This window comes from Desmodus rotundus, chromosome 5, assembly GCF_022682495.2.
Source record: "Desmodus rotundus isolate HL8 chromosome 5, HLdesRot8A.1, whole genome shotgun sequence".
Taxonomy (NCBI): domain Eukaryota; kingdom Metazoa; phylum Chordata; class Mammalia; order Chiroptera; family Phyllostomidae; genus Desmodus; species Desmodus rotundus.
In genome coordinates, this window is record NC_071391.1 from 14,054,447 (window position 1) to 14,081,468 (window position 27,022).

At 59.4% G+C, this 27,022-nt stretch overlaps 2 protein-coding genes across 3 annotated transcripts; one reads left to right on the forward strand and one right to left on the reverse strand.

The window, feature by feature from the left end:
• The first annotated feature begins 63 nt into the window (after nucleotides 1-63).
• FREY1 (Frey regulator of sperm-oocyte fusion 1) lies at nucleotides 64-5,288 on the forward strand. Its single transcript, XM_024558853.3, is given in 5 exon segments — nucleotides 64-87; nucleotides 90-135; nucleotides 137-154; nucleotides 4,886-4,959; nucleotides 5,123-5,288. Coding segments are annotated over 5 exon segments (276 nt in total). The 5' UTR covers nucleotides 64-71; the 3' UTR covers nucleotides 5,245-5,288.
• Nucleotides 5,289-5,349: 61 nt separating this feature from the next.
• MAPK8IP1 (mitogen-activated protein kinase 8 interacting protein 1) lies at nucleotides 5,350-25,204 on the reverse strand. 2 transcript variants are annotated; one of them, XM_053923786.2, is made up of 12 exons: nucleotides 24,915-25,204; nucleotides 13,351-13,456; nucleotides 11,105-11,395; nucleotides 9,519-9,600; nucleotides 8,474-9,286; nucleotides 8,219-8,294; nucleotides 7,460-7,632; nucleotides 7,118-7,227; nucleotides 6,893-7,009; nucleotides 6,739-6,809; nucleotides 6,507-6,605; nucleotides 5,350-6,164 (listed from the first exon to the last, which is right to left on the reverse strand). In XM_053923786.2, the coding sequence occupies exons 1-12, from the start codon at nucleotides 25,013-25,015 to the stop codon at nucleotides 6,092-6,094; spliced, it is 2,112 nt and encodes a 703-aa protein (XP_053779761.1). In that variant the 5' UTR covers nucleotides 25,016-25,204; the 3' UTR covers nucleotides 5,350-6,091. The 2 variants fall into 2 exon arrangements, with proteins under 2 accessions (XP_053779761.1, XP_053779762.1); XM_053923787.2 differs by lacking the exon at nucleotides 24,915-25,204 and adding an exon at nucleotides 14,573-14,854.
• Between the last annotated feature and the right edge of the window lie 1,818 nt (nucleotides 25,205-27,022).

Genomic DNA, 27,022 nt, shown 5'->3' on the forward strand with positions numbered 1-27,022 from the left:
TCTCCGTGCCCACAGCCCTGGGCACCACCGGGGCCCCTGCATCACCCTCCTAACTTTGACTGCACCCTCTGATGATGGAGCCACTGCGCTGCACCTGGTCACTGGGCCAAGAAGCCTCTGCTTGGACTGGGACCCAGTTCCTCAGCCACAGAAAGTGGGATTTAACCTGGAGCCCAGGAAGCTGCCTGTCGGGGCAGCCGCGGGAGTAAATTGCCTCTTTTAGCACTTCCTGTTGACAACAAGAGGAGCTGGGGCAGTGATGACAGCTGCCCGTGTGTCTTCTGGCCAGAGCCTCTGCCTGCCCCTTCCCCCTGCAGGGCCCTGTCGCTTGCCAGCTCTCTGTGAGGGAGCCTGGTGAATGGGGGACCCAGTCAGTGCAGAGTGGTACCTCAGTCCCTGACCTCCGAGTTGAGAACAAAAGGCTGTTCCCCTTTGGGGAAAGAACGGCAGGCACCAGCCAGTGCTGGGGTTGACACTGGGCTGGAAGGAATGGCAGCCTGCCTGCGCAGCTCTGGGAGAAAGCTGGGTGCAGGTTCTGCCTGGTCTCTCCCTTTCCTAACCCCCTTTGCCTGTGAAGGGGGCACACCCTGCTGCTGGCTTCCAATAGACAGGTGGCCCCTTGGGTTCTGCACTGCTATCCACCAAACTTCACCTCCCACACCCCCCAGACCCCCAGGTGGAGGGGCCGGCCTTTCCCTGATGCTTACCCTGGGTGTCTCTGAGAAGCCACCAACCCCAGCCCTAGGCTGGGGGGTGAAGGCGCCGAGTTTCAGTGGCCACAGCTGGAGGCCCACAGCCTTGTGCTGAGTGCTACCAGTGTTGCTGGGTGCTGGCTGTGCAACGGGCTCCGTGCCCTGTGCATGCGTTCAGAAACGAGTGAAGCACGGTCCTTGCAGCCAGCAGTCAGGTGGAGGAGACTGGCATGTGAATGCATGCAGTGCACGGGGCGCTGCAGCGGGCGGAAGTGTGTGCGGAGAGGAGTTTAGGCCTGGGGTGCGTGCATGGGTGCGTTTCGGCTCAGGCTGACACCTGGGAAAGGCCTACTGGCCAAGGAAGCCTCCATTCAAGCAGGTAAAAATGTCGGTTCTCTGATGGGCAGACTGGGAGAGGAGGCCCAGTGCGCAGAAAACTGCATGTCAGTGGCATGAAGCCGGTGCTGGGGCAGAAGGGAGTAGGGGGTGGGAACGGGATGAGGCTGGAGGGGAAGGTCAGGGCCAAATCCACTAGGCCATCCCCTACCGGGTGAGAAGCTGAGACCCACCTGTGGGAGACAGTGGGGCAGGAATGGAGGATGGGGGCAGTGGCATTGCTGGCGGAGACCTCGACAACGGATGAAGCAATTTCGGCAATGGCTGTGGCTCCGGAGGTTTAGGGGTAACTAGGCAGGCCTTCAGACTGGCTGTGGATAGAGAGGAAGAGGTGGCATCTTGGAGGTGGGGGCTGGAGGGGCGAAGAACAAGGGTTTGGAGTTAGAGCACTCAGAACTCATGGTCCCCAGCAGGGATGAACTGTGGTGGGGACCAGATATGGAGAGGAAGGCGGTCCGTGAGAAGTCAGCGCGTGGGCCCTGAACACCGGCAGTGCGGGCCTGCCCCAAAGGAGACGTGGCGCCGGGCAGCCTCAGGCAGCTGCTCTGGACCAGGAGCCAGGCTGGGAATAAGGGGCATCCCTCTCTGCACCTGGGCTCCTCAGCAGCTGAAAGAGGAGCGTGGACCTGCTCATAGATTTGCTGTCTTAGAAGGAACTTGGTTTCCTAACTGCAGACCCCCAGCTCAGCCCTCGGGTGCTATCCCACAGGTCCGGGTGGGGTCTAGGGTTAGTTGTTTTTTTTTAAAAATATATTTTATTGATTATGCTATTACAGTTGTCCCATTTCCTCCCCTTCACTCCCCTCAGCCCTGCACACCCCCTCCCATCCACATTCCCCCCTTTAGTTCATGTACATGGGTCATACTTATAAGTTCTTTGGCTTCTACATTTCCTATGCTATTCTTAACCTCCCCCTATCTATTTTCTACCTACCATTTATGCTACTTATTCTCTGTACCTTTTCCCCCTCTCCCCCTCCCCGCTCCCCTGCTGATAACCCTCCATGTGATCTCCATTTCTGTGATTCTGTTCCTGTTCTAGTTGTTTGCTTAGTTTGCTTTTGTTTTGGTTTTAGGTGTGGTTGTTAATAACTGTGAGTTTGCTGTCATTCTTACTGTTCATATTTTCTATCTTCTTTTTCTTAGATAAATCCCTTTAACATTTCATATAATAAGGGCTTGGTGACGATGAACTCCTTTAACTTGACCTTACCTGATAAGCACTTTATCTGCCCTTCCATTCTAAATGATAGCTTTGCTGGATAGAGTAATCTTGGATGTAGGTCCTTGCCTTTCATGACTTGGAATACTTCTTTCCAGCCCCTTCTTGCCTGCAAGGTTTCTTTTGAGAAATCATCTTATGGGCACTCCTTTGTAGGTAACGGTGTCCTTTTCTCTTGCTGCTTTTAAGATTCTTTCCTTCTGTTTAATCTTGGGTAATGTAATTCTGATGTGCCTTGGTGTGTTCCTCCTTGGGTCCAGCTTCTTGGGGACTCTGAGCTTCCTGGACTTCCTGGAAGTCTATTTCCTTTGCCAGATTGAGGAAGTTCTCCTTCATTACTTGTTCAAATAAGTTTTCCATTTCTTGCTCTTCCTCTTCTCCTTCTTGCTCTTCCTCTTCTCCTTCTGGTACCCCTATGATTTGGATGTTGGAACGTTTAAGGATACCCTGGAGGTTCCTAAGCCTCTCCTCATTTTTTTGAATTTTTGTTTCTTCCTTCTGGTCCACACTGTTGATTTGAGTCCCAGTTTCCTTCCCATCACTATTGGTTCCCTGTATATCTTCCTTTATTTCACTTAGCATAGCCTTCATTTTTTCCTCTAATTTGTGACCATATTCAACCAATTCTGTGAGCATCCTGATTACCAGTGTTTTGAACTGTGCATCTGACAGATTGGCTATCTCTTCACCACTTAGTTGTATTTTTTCTGGAGCTTTGATCTGTTCTTTCATTTGAGCCTTTTTTTTTATTTTTATTTTTTGGTCTCGGCACACCTGTTACGTAGTAAGGGGCGGAGCCTTAGGTGTTCACCAGGGTGAGGCAACCCACCTCACTGGGTTGTGGCGCTGCATGTGGGGGAGGGGTCCGAGAGGGAACAGTGTGGCTTGCTACCCTCTCTGCCAGACTTCAGTCACTCCCTCTGCTACCCACAAGCAAATTGGGCCCTTCTGGTGCTGATTCCCGGGTGGGTGGGCTTGTGTATGATCTAGGCCCCTGTGGGTCTCCAACGAACACTCCTGTGAGGCTGGGAGTTTCTCCTGCTGCTGCCTCAACCCCCATGTGTTTTCAGTCAGGTTTGAGGCTTTATTTCCCCGCACTGGAACTCTGGGTTGCAAGGTCTGTCTCGCTCCCCAGTTGTTCCTCCCGGTTTATCTGCACACGAATGTGGGACCGCCTGCTTCACCAGCTGCCGCCTCTCGTGTCCTCCAGTCGCTGCCCGTCTCCACCCCTCCTACAGGTCGATGAGTGTTTCTTTAACTCCTTGGTTGTCAGACTTCCATACAGTTTGATTTTCTGTCAGTTCTGGTTCTTTTTTGTTTTTAAATTGTTGTTGTCCTTCTTTTGGTTGTGCAAAGAGGCAGTATCTACCTACCTCCAACTTGGCCGGAAGTTAAATATTCAGGGTTAGTTTTTAAAGCCTCAGGTTCAGGGCTTCTGGAGTGAGCCAGGTCAGCCCCACATTAGCGGGCCGATCAGGAACCAGACAAAGAAACAGCCCTACAGCTTTGCCTCGGGCCCGAGAAGAGACCCCAGTACACTGCCACATTGCATTTATTCATTGACCACGTATTTATTGAGCACCCACCGGGTGTCAAGTGCTGGGGACCCTGTAGTTCCTGCCCCCCAGAAGCCTGTGCTCTGATCAGGGATCAGGTCCCAGGCTTTGCCACCTAACTTGAAATCCCTCTGCCCAGCCTCTGGAGGCTCTGCCACCAGGCTGTTCTAAGCTGTGGGGGGCTGAGTGGGAAGTCCCTCAGAATGGCCCTCTCCCCACCTGACCGCCCCATCCAGGGGAATCTCTGAGCTGGCCAAGGCTGAGTGCTAGCTCTGGGATCTTCCGCTGGCAGAGCTTTCCCGGGACTACTGAGCTGCTGGAGGGACAGTGATGGCAGTGGTAGCAGGAGGCTGGGTGGGAACCAGTGGGGCTCTGGGTGAAGAGGATTCAGTGACCATGATCTCTGCTGAGGGCCTACAGTGTGCCAGACCTTGAGGACTTCATGTATGGACCTACCTCACAGATGAGCAACCTGAGGCCCAGAGATTGACGTGTCTACCTAGCAAGGTCAGGGTCTGAGCAGAGAGCTGACCCTGACACTCTGCGCCCCGACCCTTGGGCGGTGGCACTAGAACAAGGTGCGGTTTGGACCTGCTGACCTACAGGGGCACTAAGTCAAATAGGAAGCAAACCTCAGCGTGGACGGGTCTGGCCCAGTCAGGAGCTGGTGCTGACGCTGAGCCCTGGAACTACTGTCCTTTGTGAGGTGGCCCAGGGAGTCAGCAGGGGTTCCATCCTGCTGGGGGAGGGGCCTGCAGAGGTCGGCATCTGGGACCTGAGTAGGAGATGGCTCTGCACCCCAGGGCCAGGCTGAGCCTCCTCCTCTACCTCATCCTGGCAGCCGCACTCCACCCCCCGCCGCCGAGGTAACTCCCAGGAGCAACAGGGGCTGGGCCTGGAAGGTGGGGGGCGCTGCCATGAGAAGAGGTTGGTGTCATCATCCCGGGCTGTCCCCTGCTTCAAAGGGAGGTGATAGTGGTCTTCAGGGCCAGCACTGAGCACCCCAACATCTCCCACAGGCCTCAACGATCGGTTTCCGAGGAACCCGCAGCCCCCCTGGAGCTTCCACAGCCACTGTCCGGCCTGCTGGACGGTAGTGTCTCCTCCCTCCCCACCCTGGGCAAACATGCCCTAGGGAGGGCACCCAGGTCCAGCCTCGGGGTCTTCTTATCCCGAAAAGCATCTGGTCAGGGGTGAGTGTGGCAGATTCCAAACCAGGTTCTCCCTCCCAGCCACACCCTCTTCTCTCTCTCTAGACTATGGGGTCCTACCCAAGCACCCCTCGCCACGAGGACCGCGGCCCCTCCTCTCGCAGGCCCAGCAGCGCAAGCGGGAGGACCCAGACATGGCTGAGTATTACTACGACATGCGCCTGTGACGGGAACCCCTTATAAAGCTATTCTGTGCAGCAAAGCCTCAGGCTCTCCTGGGATGGAAATGAGCTGGCCGCGGGCAGGGGCCACATAGACACACCACTGCAGTCCAGACAGGAAATGGCACTTTAATAGTTGTGGCCAGGGTGACAGGACCAAGATGGGGCTACAGCCAAAGCAGCCGAGAGGCCGGGCTGGCTAAGGCCAGTCGGGAAGCCCCCTTTTCTTGCCAGAGTGAGGCCCCGCTGTGCGTGCTCTCCTTCCTTGAGGGGCCCGCACCTGCCAGGGGCCAGCATGCCAGTGAGGTCGGTGGTGGAGCATCCAGAGGCCACGTGAGTGACAGCTGGGAACAGGGACCACACTGCCACCTACTGCCGTTTCCTTACTGGAAAGTCCTTGGGAGGTGGCTGGGCTCAGCCTGAGCTCAGGGCCTTTGCTCGGGGCTGGCTGGGAGCTGAGGGCAGAGTGGGCACTCTCAGGTGGCATGGGCTTCATCAAGGCAGAAGCCAATGGCCAGGGAGCCAGAGGCCCTGGCAGGGGAAGTGAGCCCCAGAATAGGACAGAACCCTCTGCTCCTGGAATGGGCACCCTTCCTGCTAGCGGCCTGCCCCGCCCTGCCCACAATTCCCAGGCAGCCCGCTCTGTCCTCCATAGATGAATCTAATATTACAATAAACTGCATTTGCCTCTCCCCACAACCCCCACCCTCCCACCCCTGGCCAAAGGCCTCCACTTCCCCGTCCTCCGGTGGTGGCGGGTGCCTTTCCTCAAGCAGTGCCACGTTCTGTCGGCAGCCAGCTGTCCTGGCGCTGGCCTGAAGGCCCGGGGGATGCAGAGGGCAGGGCAGCGCTGCTACTCCAGGTAGATATCTTCTGTGGGGCAGGTGTACTCCACAAACTGCTTGTAGAACTGCTGGAACGCTCTCCTAGGGGCAAGCGCACACACACATGCTGACTGGGGTGGGGGAGTGGGAGCGGGAGCTTAATCCCAGTTTTCAAACTGGAGCCTCGGGGTCCCTGGCTGGGGCTGCAGTCCCCCAGCTACAGCGGATCAGCCCCATCCTCTACCAAGTGTGTTTCCTGAGCGAGACTGCAGTTCAGGAAAGGGCTGACACTAAAACGTGCGGCAGCGGCTCCTCTAGACCGCCCACCCGCTGCATTGGACCTGGAGGCAGTGTGCAGGCACCGAGCATGAGGACTGTGCTTGAGGGCCTGGGGCTGGGGCTGGCGGGCGGGCCTGGCACTTGGTGGGACCCACGCATACGTACCCCACAGATTCCGCCAAGGCTTTGGTGGATTCTTCGGACACAAAGACGTGGCAGGCAAACCGGTGGTCGGCGGGGTGCTTAGTGATAAACCCAAAGTACCTGTGGGAGGACCACAGTCTCTCTGGGGGCAGGATGGATCTCAGACCCCTCCAGGCACATGCATGGCCCCCTGCCCGGCCAGGATGGCTGTGCCCCCCAGCCCACACCTCGATCTCTGCTCCAGCCCACTTACTTGTTGTTCTTCGGATGGTATCCGCAGAAAGAGATGTTTTTTAACTGGAAAAAGTGGCTACATTTATTCCCCTACGGGAGGAAGAGAGGCAGGTGGTCATCAGCCTGCAGGGGGCAGAGGAGGGGGATCAGGTGGGAGCACCCAGGGCGCTCACCTGGGCCTCCTGGGAGTCATCAGCCTTGACCCCTATCTTCACACCCCTCACGCTGATCTCCAGGACGCAGCTGGAGGGCGGGTTAAAGTGCACGGTGAGCCGGCGGGTGGTGGCAATCTGTGGGCAAGGGACAGGAAACTCAGGTGCGGGGTGGCCCTCTCCCGGGAGAGGCCGGGAACCGGGCTGGGGCTCATCGCCCACTGCAGGGGAGCGGGAAGCAGGTACCTTTTGCATAGCAGCACAGAGGACATCATTGCCTTTGTGGTAGGGAACCTGGACTGAGCCCAGGAACTTCACTCGAAACTGGTCCACCCAGTCGCTGTTTTTGGTCAGGGCTGGAAAGCAAGCATGACATGAGAGGCAGAGCCAGCAGAGGGTGCCACCATTCACGGATGCCCCAGCCTGGTGGGGCCTCCTGGTAATCAATCGTGAAACTGACCCAAGGCCACCTCAGCTGGGCCCCCTCCCTGGGTGCCTGAGATCTGGAGCACAGCTTCACCTGGCAGCAAGCTGGAGCGGGGAAGATGCGGGGCCTGGTGGCACCGGGCAACGGGAAAGGAACACTACCTGCCATATGCTCAGGCTCCTTGGTGACCTCGATGGCGTAGTAGGCAGGAAAGATGCCCCGGGCCCCCGTGCGCATGTTGTAGGCCTCGTACCAGTAGTCCTCGGCCTGCAGCTCCACCAGCAGGGGGTCGTCCACTTCCAGCTCGAGTTCATCTTCATGTCGAGGCACAAACCTGTCCCCAAGAGGGCATGTGAGGGCTTCACCTTAGCGCCTCTCCAGCCGGGTCATCCATCTACCCCATGCCCTGCTCTGGGAGCCGCACCAGCATCGGCATGTTAATTCAATAACCGTTTGGAAGTCTCTTGGTGCGCCTGTCAATGATAGCTCCTGGGGCAGACCGAAGACAGTCAGGTGTGCCTCTGCCACAGAGCAACTCACAGGCCGACGGAGGTGGTGACCAGAGCCACTAACACAACAGGGAGAGGTGATGGGAAGCAGGCACTTCCACGGGAGGAGAGAAAGGATGTGGGTTTGGTGGGTGGTCAGGTATTGTATCTGCTGGGCACCCCTCCGGGCTCTGGTCCTGGCTGGCTTAGGCACTCACCCCTGTGCGTCTGCAGCACAGCAAAGGCCGCGGCACACTGAACCTTCCCCTCCACCCCTCACTCTGAGTCCGAGAGGGTAGGCACCGTCCCCCTGGGGCTGAGTGGAGGACGCGTGCCAGTGGTGGCGATGGGTTTAGGCTACGTGGGGATGACAGAGGCAGGGCAGGGTGTCCCCCCGCTGCTGCCTGGATGGCTTGGCTCTGGCGCTCTTACCTGAATATGGCCCGGTGGGTCTGCTCCTGCTCCTCCCCGTTGATGACACAGGAGAAGAGCCCAAAGGACTCTGCACCTAGGGGCAAAGGGGACTAGCTGCAGGAGGGAGGTCCCTGCTCCGGTCGAGGATGGAAGAGCAGGGAGAGCGCTCTCAGTCCTTACGTCTTGGACCAGATGGGTCTGAGGCCTCCTCCCAGGAACACCCTCGCATCAGCTCTTCCCACCCAGGACCCACGGCTCCTGCTGCAGACTCACTGGAGGAGCGAGAGCGGCCACTCATGAAGACGTTCAGGAACTTTTTGGAGAAGTGGACGTCAGGTTCGTCGGGTGTGGAGTCCTCAGAGAGGCAGGCAGAGGGCCGCGGCCGGGGGGCCTCCTCATATTCTTCCCCAATGGCCGACTCATAGGGCGAGGAGGCAGAGGCGCAGTTGTCATAGACAGTGGCAGAGTCGCTCTCATCACTGTAGTCTCCGAAGCATGGCCGAAGGCTCACCAGCTCCAGCTGTGCGTGCTCATCCACCACCAGCGTGTACTTGACCGAGTCATAGGACAGAGCGCTGGTGTCCGAGCTCAGCGAGGCCCGAGGAGGCGGTGGCGGCTCCCCCAGGCTCCCCTGCCATCCTCTACCTGGCGGCCCAGCCCGCTCCGGGGAGGACAAGCAGTCGAAGCCCTCGTCCTCCTCACTGATGGAGGGGTGAGGCCGTCCTGCCGATGAGGAGTAGGCGGCGGGGTCCGGATCGGAGCTGACCGACATCCGGCTCTCGGCTGGTGGCAAGAAGGCGGAGGTGGGCTCCGCGGGGTCTGGGGGCCTCTGCACCGGTGTCAGGTAGATCTCCTCGGTGGCCTCTAGCCGCACATCTGCCTGGTAGTGGATGCGGTCTCGATGCGAGTGGCCCCGACCACCAGGTGGGGCAGCCTGAGGGCCGCTGGGAGGTGCCATCTGGGTGGCGGCGCTGCGGCGGCAAGGGCTCTCCGTGGAGGTGCCTCGGTCCGTGGTGGGGGCAGGGCTGCTCTGCGGAGGCAGCTCATCGCTCAGGCAGATGTGTTCATGTGCAGGTGTCTGCTCCCCTGGAGAGCGGGCAGGTGAGCGCTGCAGGCAGGTCCCCCACCACTGCTCCCCAGGCCACTGCTCCCTCCACTCAGCCACAGGCCCATGGCGGTGGATATGAAGCCCCCTCACTCTTGCTGCAGCTCACCTGAGGTGGGCCTACTCACAAGCTGGAGGCTACTGGGCTGCTCTCTGCAGTGGGGCCAGGGCCGGGGCCGGGCGGGTGGGAGTCTGGAAAGGGTGCTGACTTACCTGTCTTTAGGGGTGAGGATGATCGAGACACCCGGTCCTGCCAACTGTGCTTCTTGCCCAGAGAATTATTGTTCAGCGTGTCCTGTGCAGAGAACAAAAGGCCCTTGTGACAGAAGTGGTCAACAGTGCCCGGCACAGGGAGGCCCTGGCCCTGCCCCCATCAGGCCGTCCTTAGGACATTTGCTGCACCCCCACCCCCAGCTCTTGTCCAGGGCCTCACCCGGGACCCCCTCTGCAGCAGGCAGGAAGGGTGGCAGGTCCCAGCCCTCCCAGCCAGGCCTCCTGGCTCTAGCCATCCCTTCCTCCTGGCTCAGGGAAGCTGGCCAAGCCTTAGGGACATGTGGTCCCATCAGCTACCACAAAGGTGGCGATGGCCAGTGTGTGTCGTGGTGTGAGGGGAAGGAGGTGGGGAGAGAAGCAGGGGCCATCTGGGGATGGAACCGGACCCCCAGACCCAGGCGCTGAGGGTGACATGAAGACTATCCCTTCTAGCCCAAGTCCCCTGAAGCTCAGGAAGCTTCAGGGAAGGGGCAGGGACAGTCTGCAAAACTAGAAAAAGCACAGGAAGGGTCTCCCAGCAGCTGGCCTGGGGACTGGGATGAATCATCCAAATGATGAATCCATAGACCATTCTGTCACGCCCAGGGAGTACATGACTGAGGAATGACAGATGTAGTTGTCAGAGGCCCTTCTTGCTGGACCCCCTGGACTGCCCCTGCCACATCCTCAGCCCCCTGGGACCCTCTCCACAGTGCCTGCATACAAGGCTCCCTACACACAGCTTGGGCCCCCTTCCCTGGGAACACCCTCAGGGGCCCTCACATTCATGAATTTGGCTGCCAAAATCTACCCCTGAGGATCCTGGGAAAGGAACTAATCCCTTCCCTGCGGCCCTTGCACCCTCCACCAACAGCCCCGCCTCCCTGGGCCCCTCTGCACCTCTCCTGACTGGGTTTGGAAGACAAAGGGCCACAGCCAGTCTCCCCCACCCTATTCAACCCTCCTTGGCATCCAGCCACCCAGCGAGGGGGCCCCAGGCCCCCAACTCAGCCAAGCAGCTCCACCTCCCATTTCTCTTGCCTGCCTTCTGGAAATTCCCAGCTGCCCACATTACAAATCGGCTGCTGCCGCTGAGCTCCCCATCCCCAACTTTTCACAATTTCCCAGGCCTCCCACCACACCGACCCCTTCAGATGAAGCCCTTTCTCCAGGCCGGGCTTGTTGTTCACCTTACCAGGAGCCCTATACCCTAAAAAGGAAACCCTGCCACAGCTGGAGGGTCCCAAGCTCCAAACCCTTGCAACCTCTAAAAGCCTTGTTCTCTCAACGCCCCACTTCTCTCTTTGCGCAGATCCCTCCACTGTCCCTCTGGGCCCCTCCCCTTACGACCGATCCTACCCGCCTCCCAGACCACCTCCCCAGGGACCTTCGCCTTGGGAAGCCTCGGGCGGGCGGTCTCCGCAGGCCGGCGACTTCTCTCCGCGCCAGACCCGCAAGTTCGCCCACAGCATCCTGCGCTGTCACCTCCCGGGCCCAGACCCAGGGCGCCACCCCTTCAGCCCCGCCTCACACCGCTCGTGCCTTACCTGAGACCGCGGCACCTGCGGGAAGAGGTTAAGCGTGGTGGGCCGCTTGGGCCTGTACGTGTCCCCGCCGCCCAGGCCCTGGCCGTGGAGCGCAGGCTCCTGACGAGCCTCGGCCTCTGGCGGTCCCGCTCCCGGACGCCGCGCCGCCCGCTCCTCCTCGTCCTCCTCCTCGTCGTCCTCAGCGCCGGGAGTGTCCCCCGCCGCGTCGATTAGGTCCATCTGCAGCATCTCAGCCTGCAGCCGACTCCCAGCGCAGCCACCGCCCCCAGCCAGGAGCCCGGCACGCGGGGGCTGCGGGGCGCGGACGCCAGGGAGTCAGGGGGCGGGGCCGTGCCGAGGCCGGGGCGGGACCAAGGCCGCAGCGCAACGCCCCCAGCCCAGGCGAATCCATTCCGCAGCCGCAAAGAGGGGGGGAGAGATAAGCCGGACAGGGGCTGTCCCCCGTGAGAATAGGCAAGGCTGCCCTCACCACTCCAGTCAGCGCCTCGGGCAGTCCACACTTCTTCCCTCCTCACGGTTCCCCGCTTCCTGACTCTGCACCCTCCCGTTCCCTTGGCAACGGCTTGAACAGTCCACACCTCTCCCATCCTTACGGTCCTCGGCTTTCTGACTCTGTGCACCTCCCGTTTCCTTGGCAACGGCCGGTGACCTCACCGGGGTTGTAAGTAGAGCCCAGAGTGAGGTCACTGCTGTTGCCATGGGGACGGAGGGTCGCCAAGGTGTTCGCGCCCCACAGGGGATGGGGTGGGGTTGGTATTTGAAAAGGGCAGTGAGGGAAGTTGGGAAAACAGGCAGTGCAGGCGAGGGATTGCAGGTGGGCAGCAGCGCGGGCAGGAGGACCTGAGCTCGGGCTGGAAGAGGGATGCTGAAGAAGAGGGGCAAGTGGGGCACTTGCATAGGCAGTGGCATCCCCCACTCTCCTGTCTACAGGCCTTGGCCCCTCAAACCTGGCCAGCCTAACCTTGAGAGTTCTGAGCCCTGCTCTAGTTCTAGCCTGCCACTGCCTCCCTGGCACCTTGGGGAGATCTCCTGACCCCCAAGCTCCCTTGCAAGTTAGCAGAGGTGGGGACTCACTGGCGAGTGTGTGACAGCCCCCTGGAGCTTGCCTAAGGCCCCGCAAGGATATAACACCCCAGGGCCTCAGGGGCCTAGCAGGTGGCAGGACCACCCTCTTCAAGGCTCTGCCTGTGCTTGCTGAGGGAGAGGACAGTAGGGGAAGAAGAACAGGTGTGTATGACCTTAGAGAAGCTATGTCAGGGCCCTGGATCATTCCCCAAGTCCTGTTTCCATCCCTGCCTAGCCTGGCCAGAGGGTGGAGGGTTGGGGTACAAGGAGCTGGAGGGTTATCCTCCCCTCAACTGGTCCTTGGCTGCATCTTGCCTGGCAGAGCTCACAGCATATCTGGGGGCAATAGGAGATCACAACACAGAGACAGGTGGTGTGCACCCCAGCTCACTCCTTTGCTAACCCCCCTCCTCACACCATGTCTACTTTGGCCAGCCACCCTCCTGAGGGTCGAGAGAAGCTCTGGGCTCTGCAACCTAGCCCCATGCTTTGGCTTCCATTTCCTGACTCTTCTTTACTCTTCTGAAAAGACACAGGTGACCTCTCTCTGACCCATGCTCCCCAGATGCTGAGGACCTCCTGGCAGGATTCAGAACTTTCAGGACAAGAGAACGCCATCTGTCCTATGGCAAAGCCATGGGGTCCAAAGCAGCAGCAATGCTGGGTTAACCCTCCAAAGGGGTCTTTAGGCCTGCGGGCCAGGGAGGGTCTGTGAGGCCCAGTGGCGTGGCTTGGTGCATGGCAGCAGAGGGAGTGCCTCCACTCTGTGCTCCTGCCCCAGGGCACTGCAGATGCCACCAGACTCCACCCTGCTCTGCCTCAGGCTCTCTGCCAAGGCCACTCCCCAAAGGACTCAGGGTAGTCCTGAGCCTTCCCTTTGCTAATGCCCTAACTGCTACTGTCCAGGACCTCAAGACCGCCTGCCCTCTCCCTTCCTGTGGGCGGTTGAAGGAGCTGCCTCCTGCCTTAACTCATGGCAAAAAAAAAAAAAAAAAAAAAGAAAAGAAATTGATTGAGGCCCAAGATGTGCCAAGCGCTGTACTGGGCGTTTCCTGCCCACTACTTCATTGAAGGAGCGTGCTGTACAGACCCTGAACGCTCCTGTGTGGATTGGGAGGGTGCCCTCAACCCTGTCCCTACCCATCCTGCCACCCACTCGGGCTCTGGGAGCCCACCCTTACCCGTAAGGACAGGGTGTCTTTGCACTGCAGGCTGATGCCACACTCATCGGTGATCTCTGAGAGGTCTTCATCCTCAAACTCCTCCAGGCTGATGTCATGGGTGAGCCTGGTGGAGACAGGAAGCTGCAGTTACAACACAGGGGGACTGCTCAGCCCATTGGTGTCTCCCTAATACATCTTCCAAGAGGCAGCCCCTCAAAGGCAGATCACAGGCCCCAGAGGACGGGACTTGGAGTCTGCCTGTGCCGATGCAAGGGGTAACCAACAAGCAGGGAAAGAGTTTTGGGCTCATGCCAAAAGGCAGTCCTCCTGGGGTGGCAGTGGAAGGGGAGTCTCTCCGTCACTCCTGCTCATCCCTGTTGTCCTTCCTGTTGCCAAACAAGAGGCAGTGCCTGGAAGGCCCAGCTGCTCAGAGCCTCAGCTCTGCCAAAGAAAGGCCTCCCAGGGTCAAGGCAGGTGCCAAGGCCAGCTCGCCCATGGAGAATGAGGAGAGACTCCACGGGACGCCTGGATCGGGGGGCTCCCTGTCCAATCCCTGCAGCAATAAACCCAGAGCGCTGAGAGGCTGCTCCCCAGCCTCAGAGGTGTGCTCGTCCCCCCAGCCCAGGAAGCCCCTAGCTGCTTGAGCCACAGAGCAGTGAGGGGAAACCTGGGGTCAGTGCGGGTAGTTTCAGCCCATTCCAGTACAGACCAGGCCCCCATTCTGTGTTCTTGGTCTCATCTTTCCAGCTACAGAGTCGCCCTGCCCAATATGGACCCTGGACAGGAGGCTGCACAGATGGAGCCCAGGAAAGCCCTGGATGGGCGCTGGAGGTGCCAGGAACTCAGGAGGCAGACCAGAGCACCTCAGCACCAGAGTGCTACCTGGCTGTATAGGAGCCCTCTCCCGGCAGGCCAGCCCCGTGCCCTGGCCCCACTGTGGTGCTTGCCCACCCCAGCCCTAGGCTGCACCTGGTTTGGTGTGCATGGGACATTTGGGAGAATTCTGTGGGGGAAGCTGGGACAATCCTGAGCCTTTTCCCATATGAGACCAAGAGATTGAGGCTTAGAGCAAGAGAGACCCACAGTCCAAGGTCACCCAGGAGAGGTGGCGGCCCAGCCCCCAGGGGAGCCTGGCAGGCCCATGCCCTCTGCTCCTACCTCAGTCAGACTCAGAGACCAGGAGCTCCATGGAGCTGGCCCCCCAAGCTTCCCCCTTCCCCACCAGCCCCCGCACCCCTACCAGCGCTCCCACTGATCCTCCAACCAGCTGTCATTGTCTGGGCTTGAATCCATCTTCAGGACCAGCTGCATGGAGAGCCCTGCCCGGCCGGGGGGCTTCGGGGCCCCAGGGCCGCCCGCTCATGCCCACAAGGGTGGGGGGGCCAGGGCTCAGGGCCGGGCCGGGGCCACAGGCCTCCGCTGCCTGGGCCTGCCTTTCTGCGTCCTGCCTGCTGCAGGAGCCTGGGGAGCTCATTAAAAATACATGGGCTGGGAAATGAGGCAGCGGCTGCCTGCCGACCCGGGCCCCAGCCCCAGCCCTTCTCGGCCCAGCCCTCAGCTGCAGGCTGCCTCCTCCCCTGGCCCGTTGTGCTGATGCCGCTGTCACTGCCACCTCCCCGGTGGGATCAGGTTACTGCAATCGATGCTACCAGCTCCACCTGCCCTTCCAATGCCCCTGTTGGGGGCTGGGGTGGCCCCCCCTCCCTAGCCCAGGCTTGTAAGCAGATAGCAGAAATCTGGGCTCTTTTCCCCCAAAGCCAGCCCTTGATCTACTTTAAAGGGCCAGTGCCACACTCAGGGTGCCTGATGACCAGATGGGGGTGGGGGTGGAAGCTCTGGAATTCTCCATGAAAGGATGGCCCACAGCTACCCGCTCAGCCCCACACCTCGTCAGGGAGGCTTCTTTGGGTCCAGGCCGTGCACAGTCGGGGTTGCGGGGCGGGTCTGGGCTGCCTCCATTGCCCACCTGGTGCAGGACAGAACCTTGGCCCCTTCCTAGGGCTCCATCCTTCAGCACCCAGGAAGTGTCTGTGGGCACAGGAGGCCCCACAGCCAGGCAAGAGCACCTGGACCCCTGTCGCAGGTCTGGGTGGCCTGGAAGACACTGAGCTACCTGTGACAGGCAGAAGCTGGAAGGGCCCTGGAGGGAATGACAGACGGATCTCACCAGGGCAAGGGGGCCAGATAGGCAGCGTGCCCTTTCGGGCCCTTTCAGACCTGGAGCCTGAGGGTGGGGAAGGTGTGGTGTGGAAGCGGGGTGGACTGGGGAGGACAGCCCAGCCCAGCAGCCAGAGCAGCCCTGCTCCTGCTCCGTCTGGCCAGCACAGTGTAGCATCTCTGGCCCCGGGACAAGAACTGAGTGGCTGGCACTAAGTGAACGATGAACACACACTGGCTGGCCAGGCCATCACGGAGAAGGCGCCCCTAGGTCCCGGCCACAGGACCACTGGGCATCTGATCCAGAGGTGCCTTCAGGTGCTCCCTGCTCTGCTGGCGACCCCAGTGCACATCCACATCTGCCCTCCCTCGCCGCCCAGCCCCGGCCCAGCTCCTGCCTCTGCAGCCCTCCCGGCCGGCCTGCCTGCCCCAGTCTCCTGCACCGCTCTGCCCCACCGACCACTGTCAGGCAAAGCTGCCTGAAACGCCACCCCTCTGCCCCCTGCTCAGGGGTCCCTACGGGCAGCCAACTGCTTGGCTGGCCATCTGGGGTCTCCAGCTGCCCGGTGTCTCTGGTTCCTGCCTCCCCAGGGTCTAACCCAGTGCTTGGGTGGAGCCCGTGGCAGGCTCTCACCTGTGTTTGCTGGGAGAAGGCTCAGTTAAGCCTGCTCCTCAGAAAGCCCCCTTCCCCGCGCCCTGTGCCAGTGCCCTACAGCCCTCCTGGCCACATCACTGGTCCCTGCCATCCTCCTGCCTGTGGTAGGTCGTCATCTGCGCGGGCGCAAGGCGGTGTGGTGGAGCAAACAGGACCGGGGCTCCATCAGACACCCCCACCCAGTACCCAGCTGGTGGTGGGCACAGGTCCCCTCCCTCCCAGCAGTGGTCTGGACTGCACCCCCTGCGCCTGGAGGTGGGGGGGCAGAGCTGGCGAGGCGTCTCGCACATACTAGGTGCTCAGCACGAGCCTGCTAGATGTTTGTCAGCGACAGCGGCAGGGTGCTTCCCAACTGCACCCCCTCAGTATTGCTGACGTTCCCACCTCCTGGGAGGCAGGTCTGGGGGCACAGGGTCTGCTGTTTCACCCTTTACAGATGAGGGGGCTGCGGTCCCCTGAGCAGTCAGGGAAAGGGCACTGTGCGGGGGCTCAAAATGCTGCACTTGACCCCAGCTCCTTTTCTTTCTTTCCTTTCTTTCTCAAAAACGAGGCAGGGTGGTGCAACGGTCACCACATCAGGCCTGGAGGCCAGAGGCCTGAGAGCAAGTCCCGACTCCAGTAGCTCCCTGAGTCCTCAGCACAGCCTCGGCAGGGGTTACTTGCTCCTTTTCCACATGAAACACTACATCTCAGACAGAGGGTGTCGGAGGTCGTGGGTTCTCCACCTTAAATGGAGGACACCCACACCTGGCCCCCACCTCACAGAGCGGAGTGTCTGTGAACTGCAGAGTGCTGGGAGGCCTTGACCAAGGATCAGGGGATGGAGCCCCTTTGCAAGCCACCCCTCCGCCGCCCATCCCTACTCCACCCATCCCCTGCCCTGTTCTCCTGCTTCTCCAGGCACCCGGTCATGCACAAGACCCGTTTTTCTTTATTTGTATTGCTGACACTATTAGGTGTCCCCACCCCCATCCCCCACCCAGCTGGAGCCCCCGCTGCCCTCAGGCCAGCACAGTGTTAGTACAGGTGCTTTCACTAAACCCTGCCCCTTCTTTCACCCAGTCCCCGCCCCCAGCAGCTGTCAGTCTGCTCCACCTGCCACGCCTCTGTTTCTATTTTGTTCCGGTTCATTTTGTTCGTTGGATTCCATGACTGAGATACTACGGCATTTGTTTTTCTGTGACTGGCTTACTTCACTTACCCAGAAGACCCTTTGTGGAAGGAAAGCTAAACAGGCCCTTGGCTCCTCCAGGCTCATGGAAGGCAGCTATGGGCAGGGAGGGGAGGAGGGAGGAGAGGAAGGGAAGGAAGGACGTTTCCTCCCCATCCCACCATCCACCTTCCCCTGACCCCTGAGCACCAGGAGGTGGCCTGGAGCTGACTCACAGGACCCTCTGCAGGTCTCCTTCCCTGGCCTCTAGATCTGGGGACATCAACGCTTCCCGTCTGGGTGGCCACGACCATTGATCAGCCCCGTGGCCCATTCGGGTGGGACGTTCCCGAGGTCTCATCCACACTACCATCTGGTGGCTGTGTCCTGAGTGTGGTCTCTCGAGACTGCCCTGACTTTTGGAGTCTATCTTCGCATCCAAGGCCCCCTCTTCATGCATTGACCTGCTCACCCCCTAGTCCAGGGCCCGGTCCTTCCTCCTGGCCCGGCCGGCCCCTCGCTGCGTTCCACACCCTCTCTGAGCTGAGCTGCCCTATGTGGACAAAAGGCCTTTTGTGTCTGGATGTTGTTTTGTGGCCTTGTCTGCAGTCACACTGCCCCGTTACCCTCCTTCCACCCACAGCAGCCCTTGCCCTTTCTAACTTGCTGCTTCAGCCCAGCAGTAGGCTGAGGGGAGCTGCAGGCAAAGTGAGGGTGAGGCGGTAACGTGCTGAGGGCCTAGCCGAGCAAGGCCAAATCTGAGCCAGGCATTAGGTTGTCCAGAGGCCCCTGTTTTGGTCTTCCTGTGCCTGGCTCTCCCGGAGTGAGGTAAGGATGACAGCTGAGTGAACCTGGGTTCTGGCCACGGTGCCCCACGGGCCCCTCTCTCGACAGAGAGCATGAGTGGTCCAAGGGGTCCAGCCTCTCTCTGCCTTCTGGGTGGTTCTCAGGACACCCGTGGAGTGGCCGCTCACCTCTGGGCATGTTCCCCATTTCCCTCTGGCTCCCCATAGGCCATTCATTCCCCACAGGGGAACCAGAACCAACATTTGAAAGGCACATCTGGTCCAGTCACCCCTCGCCAGCTCAGAATCCTTTAATAGCTTCCCCTGGCCCTCAGGGAAAGGGGCCCAAATTCTACCTGTGACCCGAAGGCTCAGCAGGGCCTCCTCCTCCCCCCACTCGCCCCAGTCTCTACCTCCCCACTCTCTGGCCCCTACCCCACTGGCTCGCTCAGCAAAGTGTTCTCTGACTGCCCTCACCAGGCCAGACAACCCTGCTACCGGCCCTCTCGGCCCCCCTGGCTGGGGACACCAGGTCACAGTAATTTTACCTTTGGGCCTTATGAACCCTGGTGGGCTCCCCTTAGAGGTGGCTGATCCACAGCGTGGGCTCCTGTCTCTCTGGAGGAACCCTGGGTGGGGCCTAACAGGTGCTCAATACCTCCTGCTGAACGGGTGGACTGCTGAGGTCCCCAGGTCTTTCTAGATTTGCCCCTTGGAAATGTCCAAGTCCATTCTTCTTCCAACTCAACTTCCCGTGTGCCCGCCTACATCAGAGTCTGGGGTAGGGTGTGCAGGCCTCTGGGAAGGCGGGGCTGGCTGAAGGCATGCGTCGGGTGAGCCGGGCCCAGCTGCATCCTCAGAACCTCCTTTCCACTTGCCCAGCCCCCAACCCTGGGTGGACACAAGTCAGGCTGGGTTCATTCCTCTGGTTTGGACTCCCTTTCCTGACTGTGTCCCCACAGGGGTCATCTCCAGGGGAAAACTGAACCCAACCCAAGGAACAAAATCCAAGGGACACCCCCTACTGGTGGTTACAGGCGGGTGTGAGCCGTTTAAACTCCTTGGTGCCACACAAAGCATGCTCTCTGGGACCTGGGGATTTGACTTTTGGGAAACTACCCTGAGAAGGCAATCCCAGAGGTGGGAAGCCTTGTTCACAGGACTGGATTCCTCACACCAGCAAACCACTGAAAACAACCAAAGAGCCCCGCACCTGGGGCTGGTTAACCGCGGCCACCCAGTGCACGGCCATCACGCGGCCCTCCGGATGAGCGCTGTGAAGTCTGCGCACTAACGTGGAAAACGGCAGCTGAGACAGTGAGCAAAAGGCCTGATGTGACCACATGGTTTCACGTCATGGACCACGCACAGGAAGAAACGCTAGTGTGAACACGGTTGGGGGGTCTTTCCTCTGTGTTTCCTGAGGGCGTCCCACTCATCCTGGCACCGACCCCCGCCCCTGCTCTCATCTGCGCACAGAGCCCAAGAACCTGCACACCGCAGGCACTGAATAAAAATGCCAGGTAAAGGAAGTCCTGGCTGACTGAGGCACTGGGAGCTGCGTGGCAGCACCACGTGTATCTCTAGGGCCAGAAGGAGGCAAGGCCCGCAGCCGATGCTCCTGGAGACTTTTTGAATGAATACCAGAGTTGGCACTGCAGAATTCGTAAGAACCCCTGGTGGGGATGGTGCAGTGACCCAATTTGTGGAATCCGCTGGGGCCCTAAGCTGTCACTGGCCAGGTCCCAGCAATCCAGAGAACAACTTTAAGGCTCTGACATCAAAGAACCAGGGTGGAAATCCTGCCTCGGCCCCGTGTGGGCTGTGTGAGGCCAGCCAACACTCTCCCCGCACTGAAGCACTGAAGGTCGGTGGGACCTGGACTGGGGTGCTGCCCAGCTCTGGGGGCTGGGGGTGGGGCAGCTCCTCCAGCAGCAACAGCTTTCCTCCCTCCTCCTCCCACCTAAACATGCTGGTCAGTTGAGGCCCTTCCCTTCACTCAGCTGCCTCCCTGGGTGGCCTGCCTCCCTGGGTGGCCGTGTTCTCTGAGGCATCAGTGGCTCTGGCGCTCTCTCTCTCTCCCCCTGTAAGTTGAGACTCCCAGGGTGTTTGCCCAGCCCCATCCTCCAGAGACCCAGACCCAAAACTGACTGCCTACTTGCACCCTCCAGTTTGGCCCCCAGTGACCACCAACCTCAAATCCAGCAGGTCCAATAATTTCACCTCCCTGCTCTCCAAACCACTCCCATTGGGCACCACACCCCAAGGGGCCTGGAGTCCTCCTGGACTCCTGTCTCTCTACTCCTTACCCCAGATCCCTTGCCACCGCTCCACCCTCTACATCTTCCTCACCTCCTCTCCCATCCTCCCTCACCTGCACAAGGGCCAGTGGTCTCCCTGCCTCCGCGTCTGCTCTCTACGTAGCAGCCTGGGTGACCCTCCCAAGACATCGATCGATGCGGTTGCTCCCTGCCTCAACCCTTGCTGTTCCCACCGCTTGTCAGTGGACAGGCCAGGGTTCCGACATGGCCTTTGAATTCTGCGTTCCCCGCTCTCTCTCATCTTGGGCCCTTCTCCCATGCTGCCCCTCTTCATCATTCCTTCTTTTGGGTGATGCTGACACCCACCAGGCCTGAGCTGAGAGGACCCTTTCCCAACCCTCTGACCCCCTGGCCCCTGACCTTAGTCATCCATACCTACCAGCCTAGTAAGGCCTTGTCTATCCATCTGCCCCCGCTGCCTGCATGATGGCCCAGGCCCATGTCTGTGTCTGGAGTGACGCTTTGGGGGAGCCTGGCAAAGGGCAGATATCTGTGGAGTGAAGGAAGGACCAGCCAGTGTGTCCCCTTGAGATGAGTAAGGAGGTCCCTGAACCTCTGGGTGGCCTCTCTCTCATCGCTAAGGCAATGTGATGGGGGGGGGGGGGGGGCTAAAAACACCATCGTCCAAGCAGTGAGGAGGCCAGGATTCTGCCCCAGTGCTGTCACTAACTTGCTGTGCATTCTCAGGGAAGCCACTCAGCTGGTGTTTGCTCCGGGGTAGGAGGGGAGCAGGTTGATTTGGATGAGCTGATTTCTGGTGTCTCATCCACAACCCCAGGGCAGGCTGTTCACTTTACTTCCTGAGTACCCTCTGCCCGCCCCCCCCAAAATGTCCCACTGTCCCTCTCCCTCCTCCCGCCCACTCAGCTCCAAGTACCCACTGCACCAGTTTCTAGATTCTCTTACGGAGTTTTCCTCATACAGGCTCACCGCGGAGATGTGGAGGCCCGGGTCCGGACCACCGCAGAGAAGTGAGTGCCGCAGTGAAGCACGATTTGTTTGGTTTCCTAGTGCACATAAAATTACGCTTACACCACGCTGTAGTCTATTGAGTGTGCGATAGCATTATGTCTAAAAAAAACCAATGTACATAACTGAATTTAAAAATACTTTATTGCTAAAAAATGCTAACCATCCTTTCCAGCCTTCAGTGGGTCATAATCCTTTTGCTGCTGGAGGGTCTTACCTTCAATTTGCAAAAAAAAAGAGCTTTCTGCAAAGCGCAATAATACGAGATATGCCTGTAATGAACATGTATCACTTTCACATTAAATTTTAAAAGTTACTTTGTACGTTACAGAAGTAACCTATATCTGCTATAAACACGAGAAGTCAAATAATACATCAGTGCACCCAGTAAGTGCAAGTCCCTCCCCGTGTACACCATGTCCAGAGGCACCTACGGGTAACTGGTTGGAGAATTTCTATATATAGGAAAAAAAAAAAAGCTCTGGCTGGTGTGGCTCAGTGGATTGAGCACCAGCCTTCGAACCAAAGGGTCACAAGTTCGATTCCCAGTCAAGAGAACATGCCTGGGTTGCCGGCCAGGTCCCCAGTAGGGGGCGCGTAAGAGGTAAACACAACACACACTGATGTTTCTCTCTCTCTCTTTCTCCCTCCCTTCCCCTCTCTCTGAAAATAAATAAATAAAATCTTTTTAAAAAAACCCCACATATTTATTTAAACCAACTACCAACAAACACACACTCCCCACCCTTCCAGGGCCACAGCAGGCTGAATCCCTCCATCAACTCCCCTCCAGTGTTCCGGGGCACCCTCGTGTCAGGGTGGCCTCCAATCAGAAGGCCAGGGTTCGAACCCCAGTTCTGCCACTCACCTCGCCTCTGTACACCTCAGGTTCTTCAGCTATAAAGCGGGGACGATGGTAACGCTCTGCGTTTACGGTTCTGGGGGGAACGCCCTTGCACAGCAAGTGCTCGGAATGGTGCCAGGCAAAGTGGGCGCCTCATGGTGCCCGCTCTCACCGCTGCTACTGTCTGACAACGCGCACTGTTATTTTCTGTCCTCCAGCAGGGACGCACTCAAAGTCATCCTTAACTAACGTATAAACCGGTAAGGCATTACTGAGCGCCTACTCTCTGCGGGGCGCTGGGCAAACCCAAGTTCAGGCACTGACTCCGTGTGCCTCTGGAAGTTGATGGCGGTGCTGGGGGTGCACGGGCACATACACCAATAACACCAGCAACAGCCACAATAGCCCCGCACAGAGGCAGCTCTCCACAGTCCTTGAAAGACTCAACACGTGTTGTCTCATCCAAGTCTGAGGACCGCCCTGCGCGGAAACCAAAGCTGGCATCACAGAGAAGAAACAGAGGCTCCGGCCGTTCAGTGCCCAGTCTCAGGGTACACAGCTGAGAAGGCTAAGCAAGGACTCAAACCCCAGCCGGGTGGATCCATGACCTCTCCAAAGATCCACTATGGAGCAGTAACCATACAGGGTTAAACTGAGTTAGGCAAAGGGACCCAAGAGGCTGGACAAGGGAAAGGGCAGTGGGGGCTGCTGGAGCCCACGGGGCAGGCTATGTGGGGTGGAGGCACTGCTGTGATTATTCCCACAAGCCAGCCTTGTCTCCACAGCCGGACCGTGGTGTCCTGGAGGGCCGGCCCACGCCCCGACCTTTCTGTACTGCCACTCTTGCCCGGCTGGCCGAGGACTGGACACACTCCTGCCTGGCACCCACCTCGTCAGCACCTCTCACTAAATCATCCATGATAACCTGCCCCCAGGGGGAGGGAGGATAGGACAGCACTATCACCGAGGGGTCAGGAGGCAGCTGAGGGGAGGCAAAGCCGTCCTCCGGGTCAGAGACGGGGCCTGGATGTGGAGCGAAGTGAACACACAGACCTGGGTTCCAGTTCAGCCTCAGGTTCTGACTCCCTTGAGGTCCTTGGGCCAGCCTCCCTGCCTCCCTGAGGCTCAGCCTCCTCATGTATGAAATGGGCAGACGGACCCCCACGCCCTGGGTGCTTACGAGGGCTAAAGGAGCCAACACTGGGAACAGGCTTCAGGAAGTAAGAAGCTATCTAAATGCCTGCTAGCACAGAGGGAGGGCTGACACTTGTTAAGGACCGAGGTGATACACATTAAGGAATCCATATTAATTAGCTCACCTACCAGATGAGGCTCAGAGAGGACAAAAACCTGCCCAGGTCTTGCAGCTGGAAAGTGGTGGAGTAGGATTTGAACCCAGGTCCCTCTAAGCCCATTGTTCTTCCCCTGCAGAGGGGCCTCCAGGCAGGAAGGCAGCGTTTGCCCCAAAGCAGCGTGTGTCTGCCACGTGGAGTCGGTGTCAGGACTCAGACTGGCTCCTCTGAGGCACTCATCACAAAGGCCCCAGCCCTGGGGCCTTCAGGCTTGGCCTCTTCCATCTGGTCCCCTCCCACTGGTCTTCCCAGATCAGCTCAGCTCAGGGACTCAGGAAGGTTTCTAGTCCTGATGATGCCATTAGAAATCCACAGGGGTCCCTGACCACCTGAGCGCCAGGGAGCCAGCAACCCCTTGGTCAAAGGAGGGGCTGGTGCCAGAGCTCAGCTGGGGCTTGGCTGGGGGGCCCCATGAGAGGGGAAGGAGCCAGCTCATTAGAAGGAGAAACAATGGGGTATGTCTAGGCCTTTTTCTCTTAGACTCTGGAGCAGTGACACCTCCTCTCCCTCCTCTCCAAATGGGGCCAGAATTATGGAGAAGGCACATCAACTCTTCCCCCATGACACCCACTGTCCACTTCTCTGAAATCCACCTCTCAACTGCCCAACACCAGAGAGGGGCAGGGAGAAGGCTGAAGGGGAGGGCAGATCAGGGTCCTGGGTGCTCATTGCAGCAGGGACTCCCCCTTCCCCAGAGTTCCTGGCTATTCCTGGACCATCCAATCCAGACGCCCCCTCCCACAGCTGGGCCTAGGATGCCTGGGCCGAGACTGAGCCTTCTGCACCTGCACACACCTGACAAGGTCAGGGCTTGTCCAAATCCACAGAGGGTCCTGGCACGCCAGGCCTGGAAGTGAGGCACCTCTGGCCGGGCAGGGCTGGGGGAGGGGCCCACGACTCCCTCCTTCCTGCACCAAGGTTGTCCGTTGCCCTAAGAAACTGGGACCCGCGGGACATCCAGCCTGCTCACATCTTTACGGGAGCTTTCAGACTGGGCACAGGCGAGCCTGCCTGCATCCTCTGGGATCTCATTCCAGATCCCAGGCCGTAAAGCCGCGGAGAAGGCAGCCCCTGCGTCCATCCTCCAATTTCAGCTCAGAATCTCCTAGCCTAGGACAGGGAATGGCGGAGGAGCTGGCTGCACCACGGATATGCCGCTGCTATCAGTCTGGACTTGCGGCTGCGGGGGATTCTGGGGCTCCGTCCAGGGAAGAGACCCCATCTCCAGGCCGCCCTCTCCTTCCGGAGGTCTGGTGTTTGTGTTCTGGGGGCGGAGCGGGTGGGGTGAGGTGAGCCGGGGCAGAGCAGTCTGGGCTGAAGGGCGGGGCGTGGAGGCCGGGGATTCTCACCTGAAATTGGGAGGCGACGCGATGTGGAGCCCCAGGAACGGGGAGGCGGCAGGCGGGGACGCGGCCCCCCCGCCCAGGCCGCCGCTCTCTCGCTCCGCCATTCTCCGGCACAGCCCTGGCCATCCGGGCGGAGCGCGGTACGGAGGCGGCGGCGGAGGCGGCGGAGGTGGCGGAAGGGACGGAGGAGGGGGCGCGGCAAGAGGCCGCCGCGGGCTGGACCTGCGCGGCGGGCGCACCTGCGCAGGGCAGGGCGAGGCTCCCGACTGCACACGGTTTTCTGGACCTGCGCGAGCGCCACCGCGCGTCCCCGGGCCAAGGCTGGGGTCTCCGGTTCCCCGCCCCGCCCCGCCCCGCCCCTGGGCCCGCTAGCCCCGCCCGCCCGCCCGCCCGCCCGCGGGCGCTCTCCGAGGTGCTGAAGTCCCGGCCCTCGCGGACTCTGGCTTGGCCCAGTCCCACCCTAAATTCCACACTGACTCCTCTGTCCCCCGCCCCTCCCGCAAAGCCTCCCCCAAACCCCGCGTCCTTGCGGGTTCTGCCAGTCGGGGGGCGAGGGCCTAGCGCCCAGGTATCAGGTAACTGTTTGCAGGGCCCTCGTCCCCAGGGCCCAGTCAGTCGCCCGTGGCAGACAAAGAAGGCGGACCGGAAAGAAGGGTAGCGGAAGAAGACTGAGAAAGGTGAGAGGGTGGCCGCAGTGGGCTACCAGAGCAGACAGGTTTGGAGTCGGGTGGTGTGACTCCACACCTGTCACAGCCTGGCTCCCCAAGTGATGTGGCCTTGCCTTAGTGACTTAGTCCTGAGGTTTGCTTTTCTCATCTGTGAAATGGGGAAAATAATGGTCTCTCCCATGGTGGTTGTGAGGATGAAACATAAAACAAATGTGTTGTCACATAGGTTGAGAAGAGCCCATCTCCTGCTGGAGCCCAGGTCTCAGCCCACCCTGTCCCCTTACCTTAAGGGGAACCCTCCTAAGGAACCCCCCTAGAGGGCCTTCTCTCTAAAGATTGACCCAAGCCCTATTTTGGCCCCGAACAGCTACTCATGGTGAACTGAACGCTTCCTCGTGGCTTCTCTCAGCTTTCCCTTCTTCCTGTCAAGGCTTTCCCAGTTTGTTCACTTTTCTCACTTAGACTTGGGACCTTTCCTTCCACCCCCCCCCCATTATTTTCTTGGGATTCTTTTGGTGGTTTTTCTGCTCCCTCCAGTACCTCTATCCCTTGTTAGGTTCAGGCTGTGCTTTCTTCCCAGTCTCCTCTCCCCTAGGAGGGCTATAGTCCGTGAATTCTTTCACAGAGCATGGATGATGGACCTGCCAGCTGCTGGCCAAGGCTAGGGCACCAGCTTTGGTGAATCACAGAGCCTCTCGCGAAACCTCACTGGCTTCTCTGGCCACCTGAGGGAACCGCTCAGGCTGTCCTTCACCTCTCTCTGAAGGGGTGTTTCACAGCGTGTGGGGCCTGTTGGCAAAGCTGGACTGCCAACTGGTTAGCCACCCCCTTTTCCTTCAATGGAGCATCTGGAAAGGAGCTGCAGGCACCAGCCCTGCAGCAAACAGCCCTCAGCTGCAGCCCTGAGAACAAACATCCCAATACCTGGGGCCAAAGGCCTTGGTTTCCCTGCCCTGGGCTCATCCAAATGGCCACTTTACCCTTCCTGCTACTGCGGTCCAGGCTCCTTTCACTGTGCCCAACCAGTAACCACCTACTGCTATGGTGCCTGGCTTTTTCTCCCAGGAAAGTGGTCTTGCCATAGCAGCTAACTGTTCCTTAGAATGGGTGCTTTTCCATCTTCTGGGGCCTTTTGCCCAGGAACAAAGGTATCCCTTTGTACTTAGCCCCTGAGGCCAAGCCAGAGCCATATTACATAGAAGCCAGGAGAAGAAAGAGAAGGAAGGGCGCCATCAGGGGCTTCAAATCAGAGCCAAGGATGACACAAGCCCCAGGGTCAAGTTTCTCCCTTTATCCTTTCTCTAATTCCTGCAGGACAGCAGGTGACATTCTCAGGCCTTGCCTGAGCCGCTTCCCATGAGAAGCTGGAGTGTGGGCTAATGCTCTCACTTCCAGTGGTCCCAGTGGTCCCAGGGCAGAAGCCCACACACCGTACACTGCACA

Excerpts from the sequence above, each read along its gene's own strand:
- MAPK8IP1 (XM_053923786.2), bottom strand. The coding sequence starts at position 25,015 with ATGGCGGAGCGAGAGAGCGGCGGCCTGGGCGGGGGGGCCGCGTCCCCG. Across the intron at positions 9,601-11,104 it reads CGCAGGTGCCGCGGTCTCAG|GACACGCTGAACAATAATTC; the intron begins GTAAGGCACGAG and ends TTCTCTGCACAG. Across the intron at positions 6,810-6,892 it reads ATGACTCCCAGGAGGCCCAG|GGGAATAAATGTAGCCACTT; the intron begins GTGAGCGCCCTG and ends TTCCTCCCGTAG.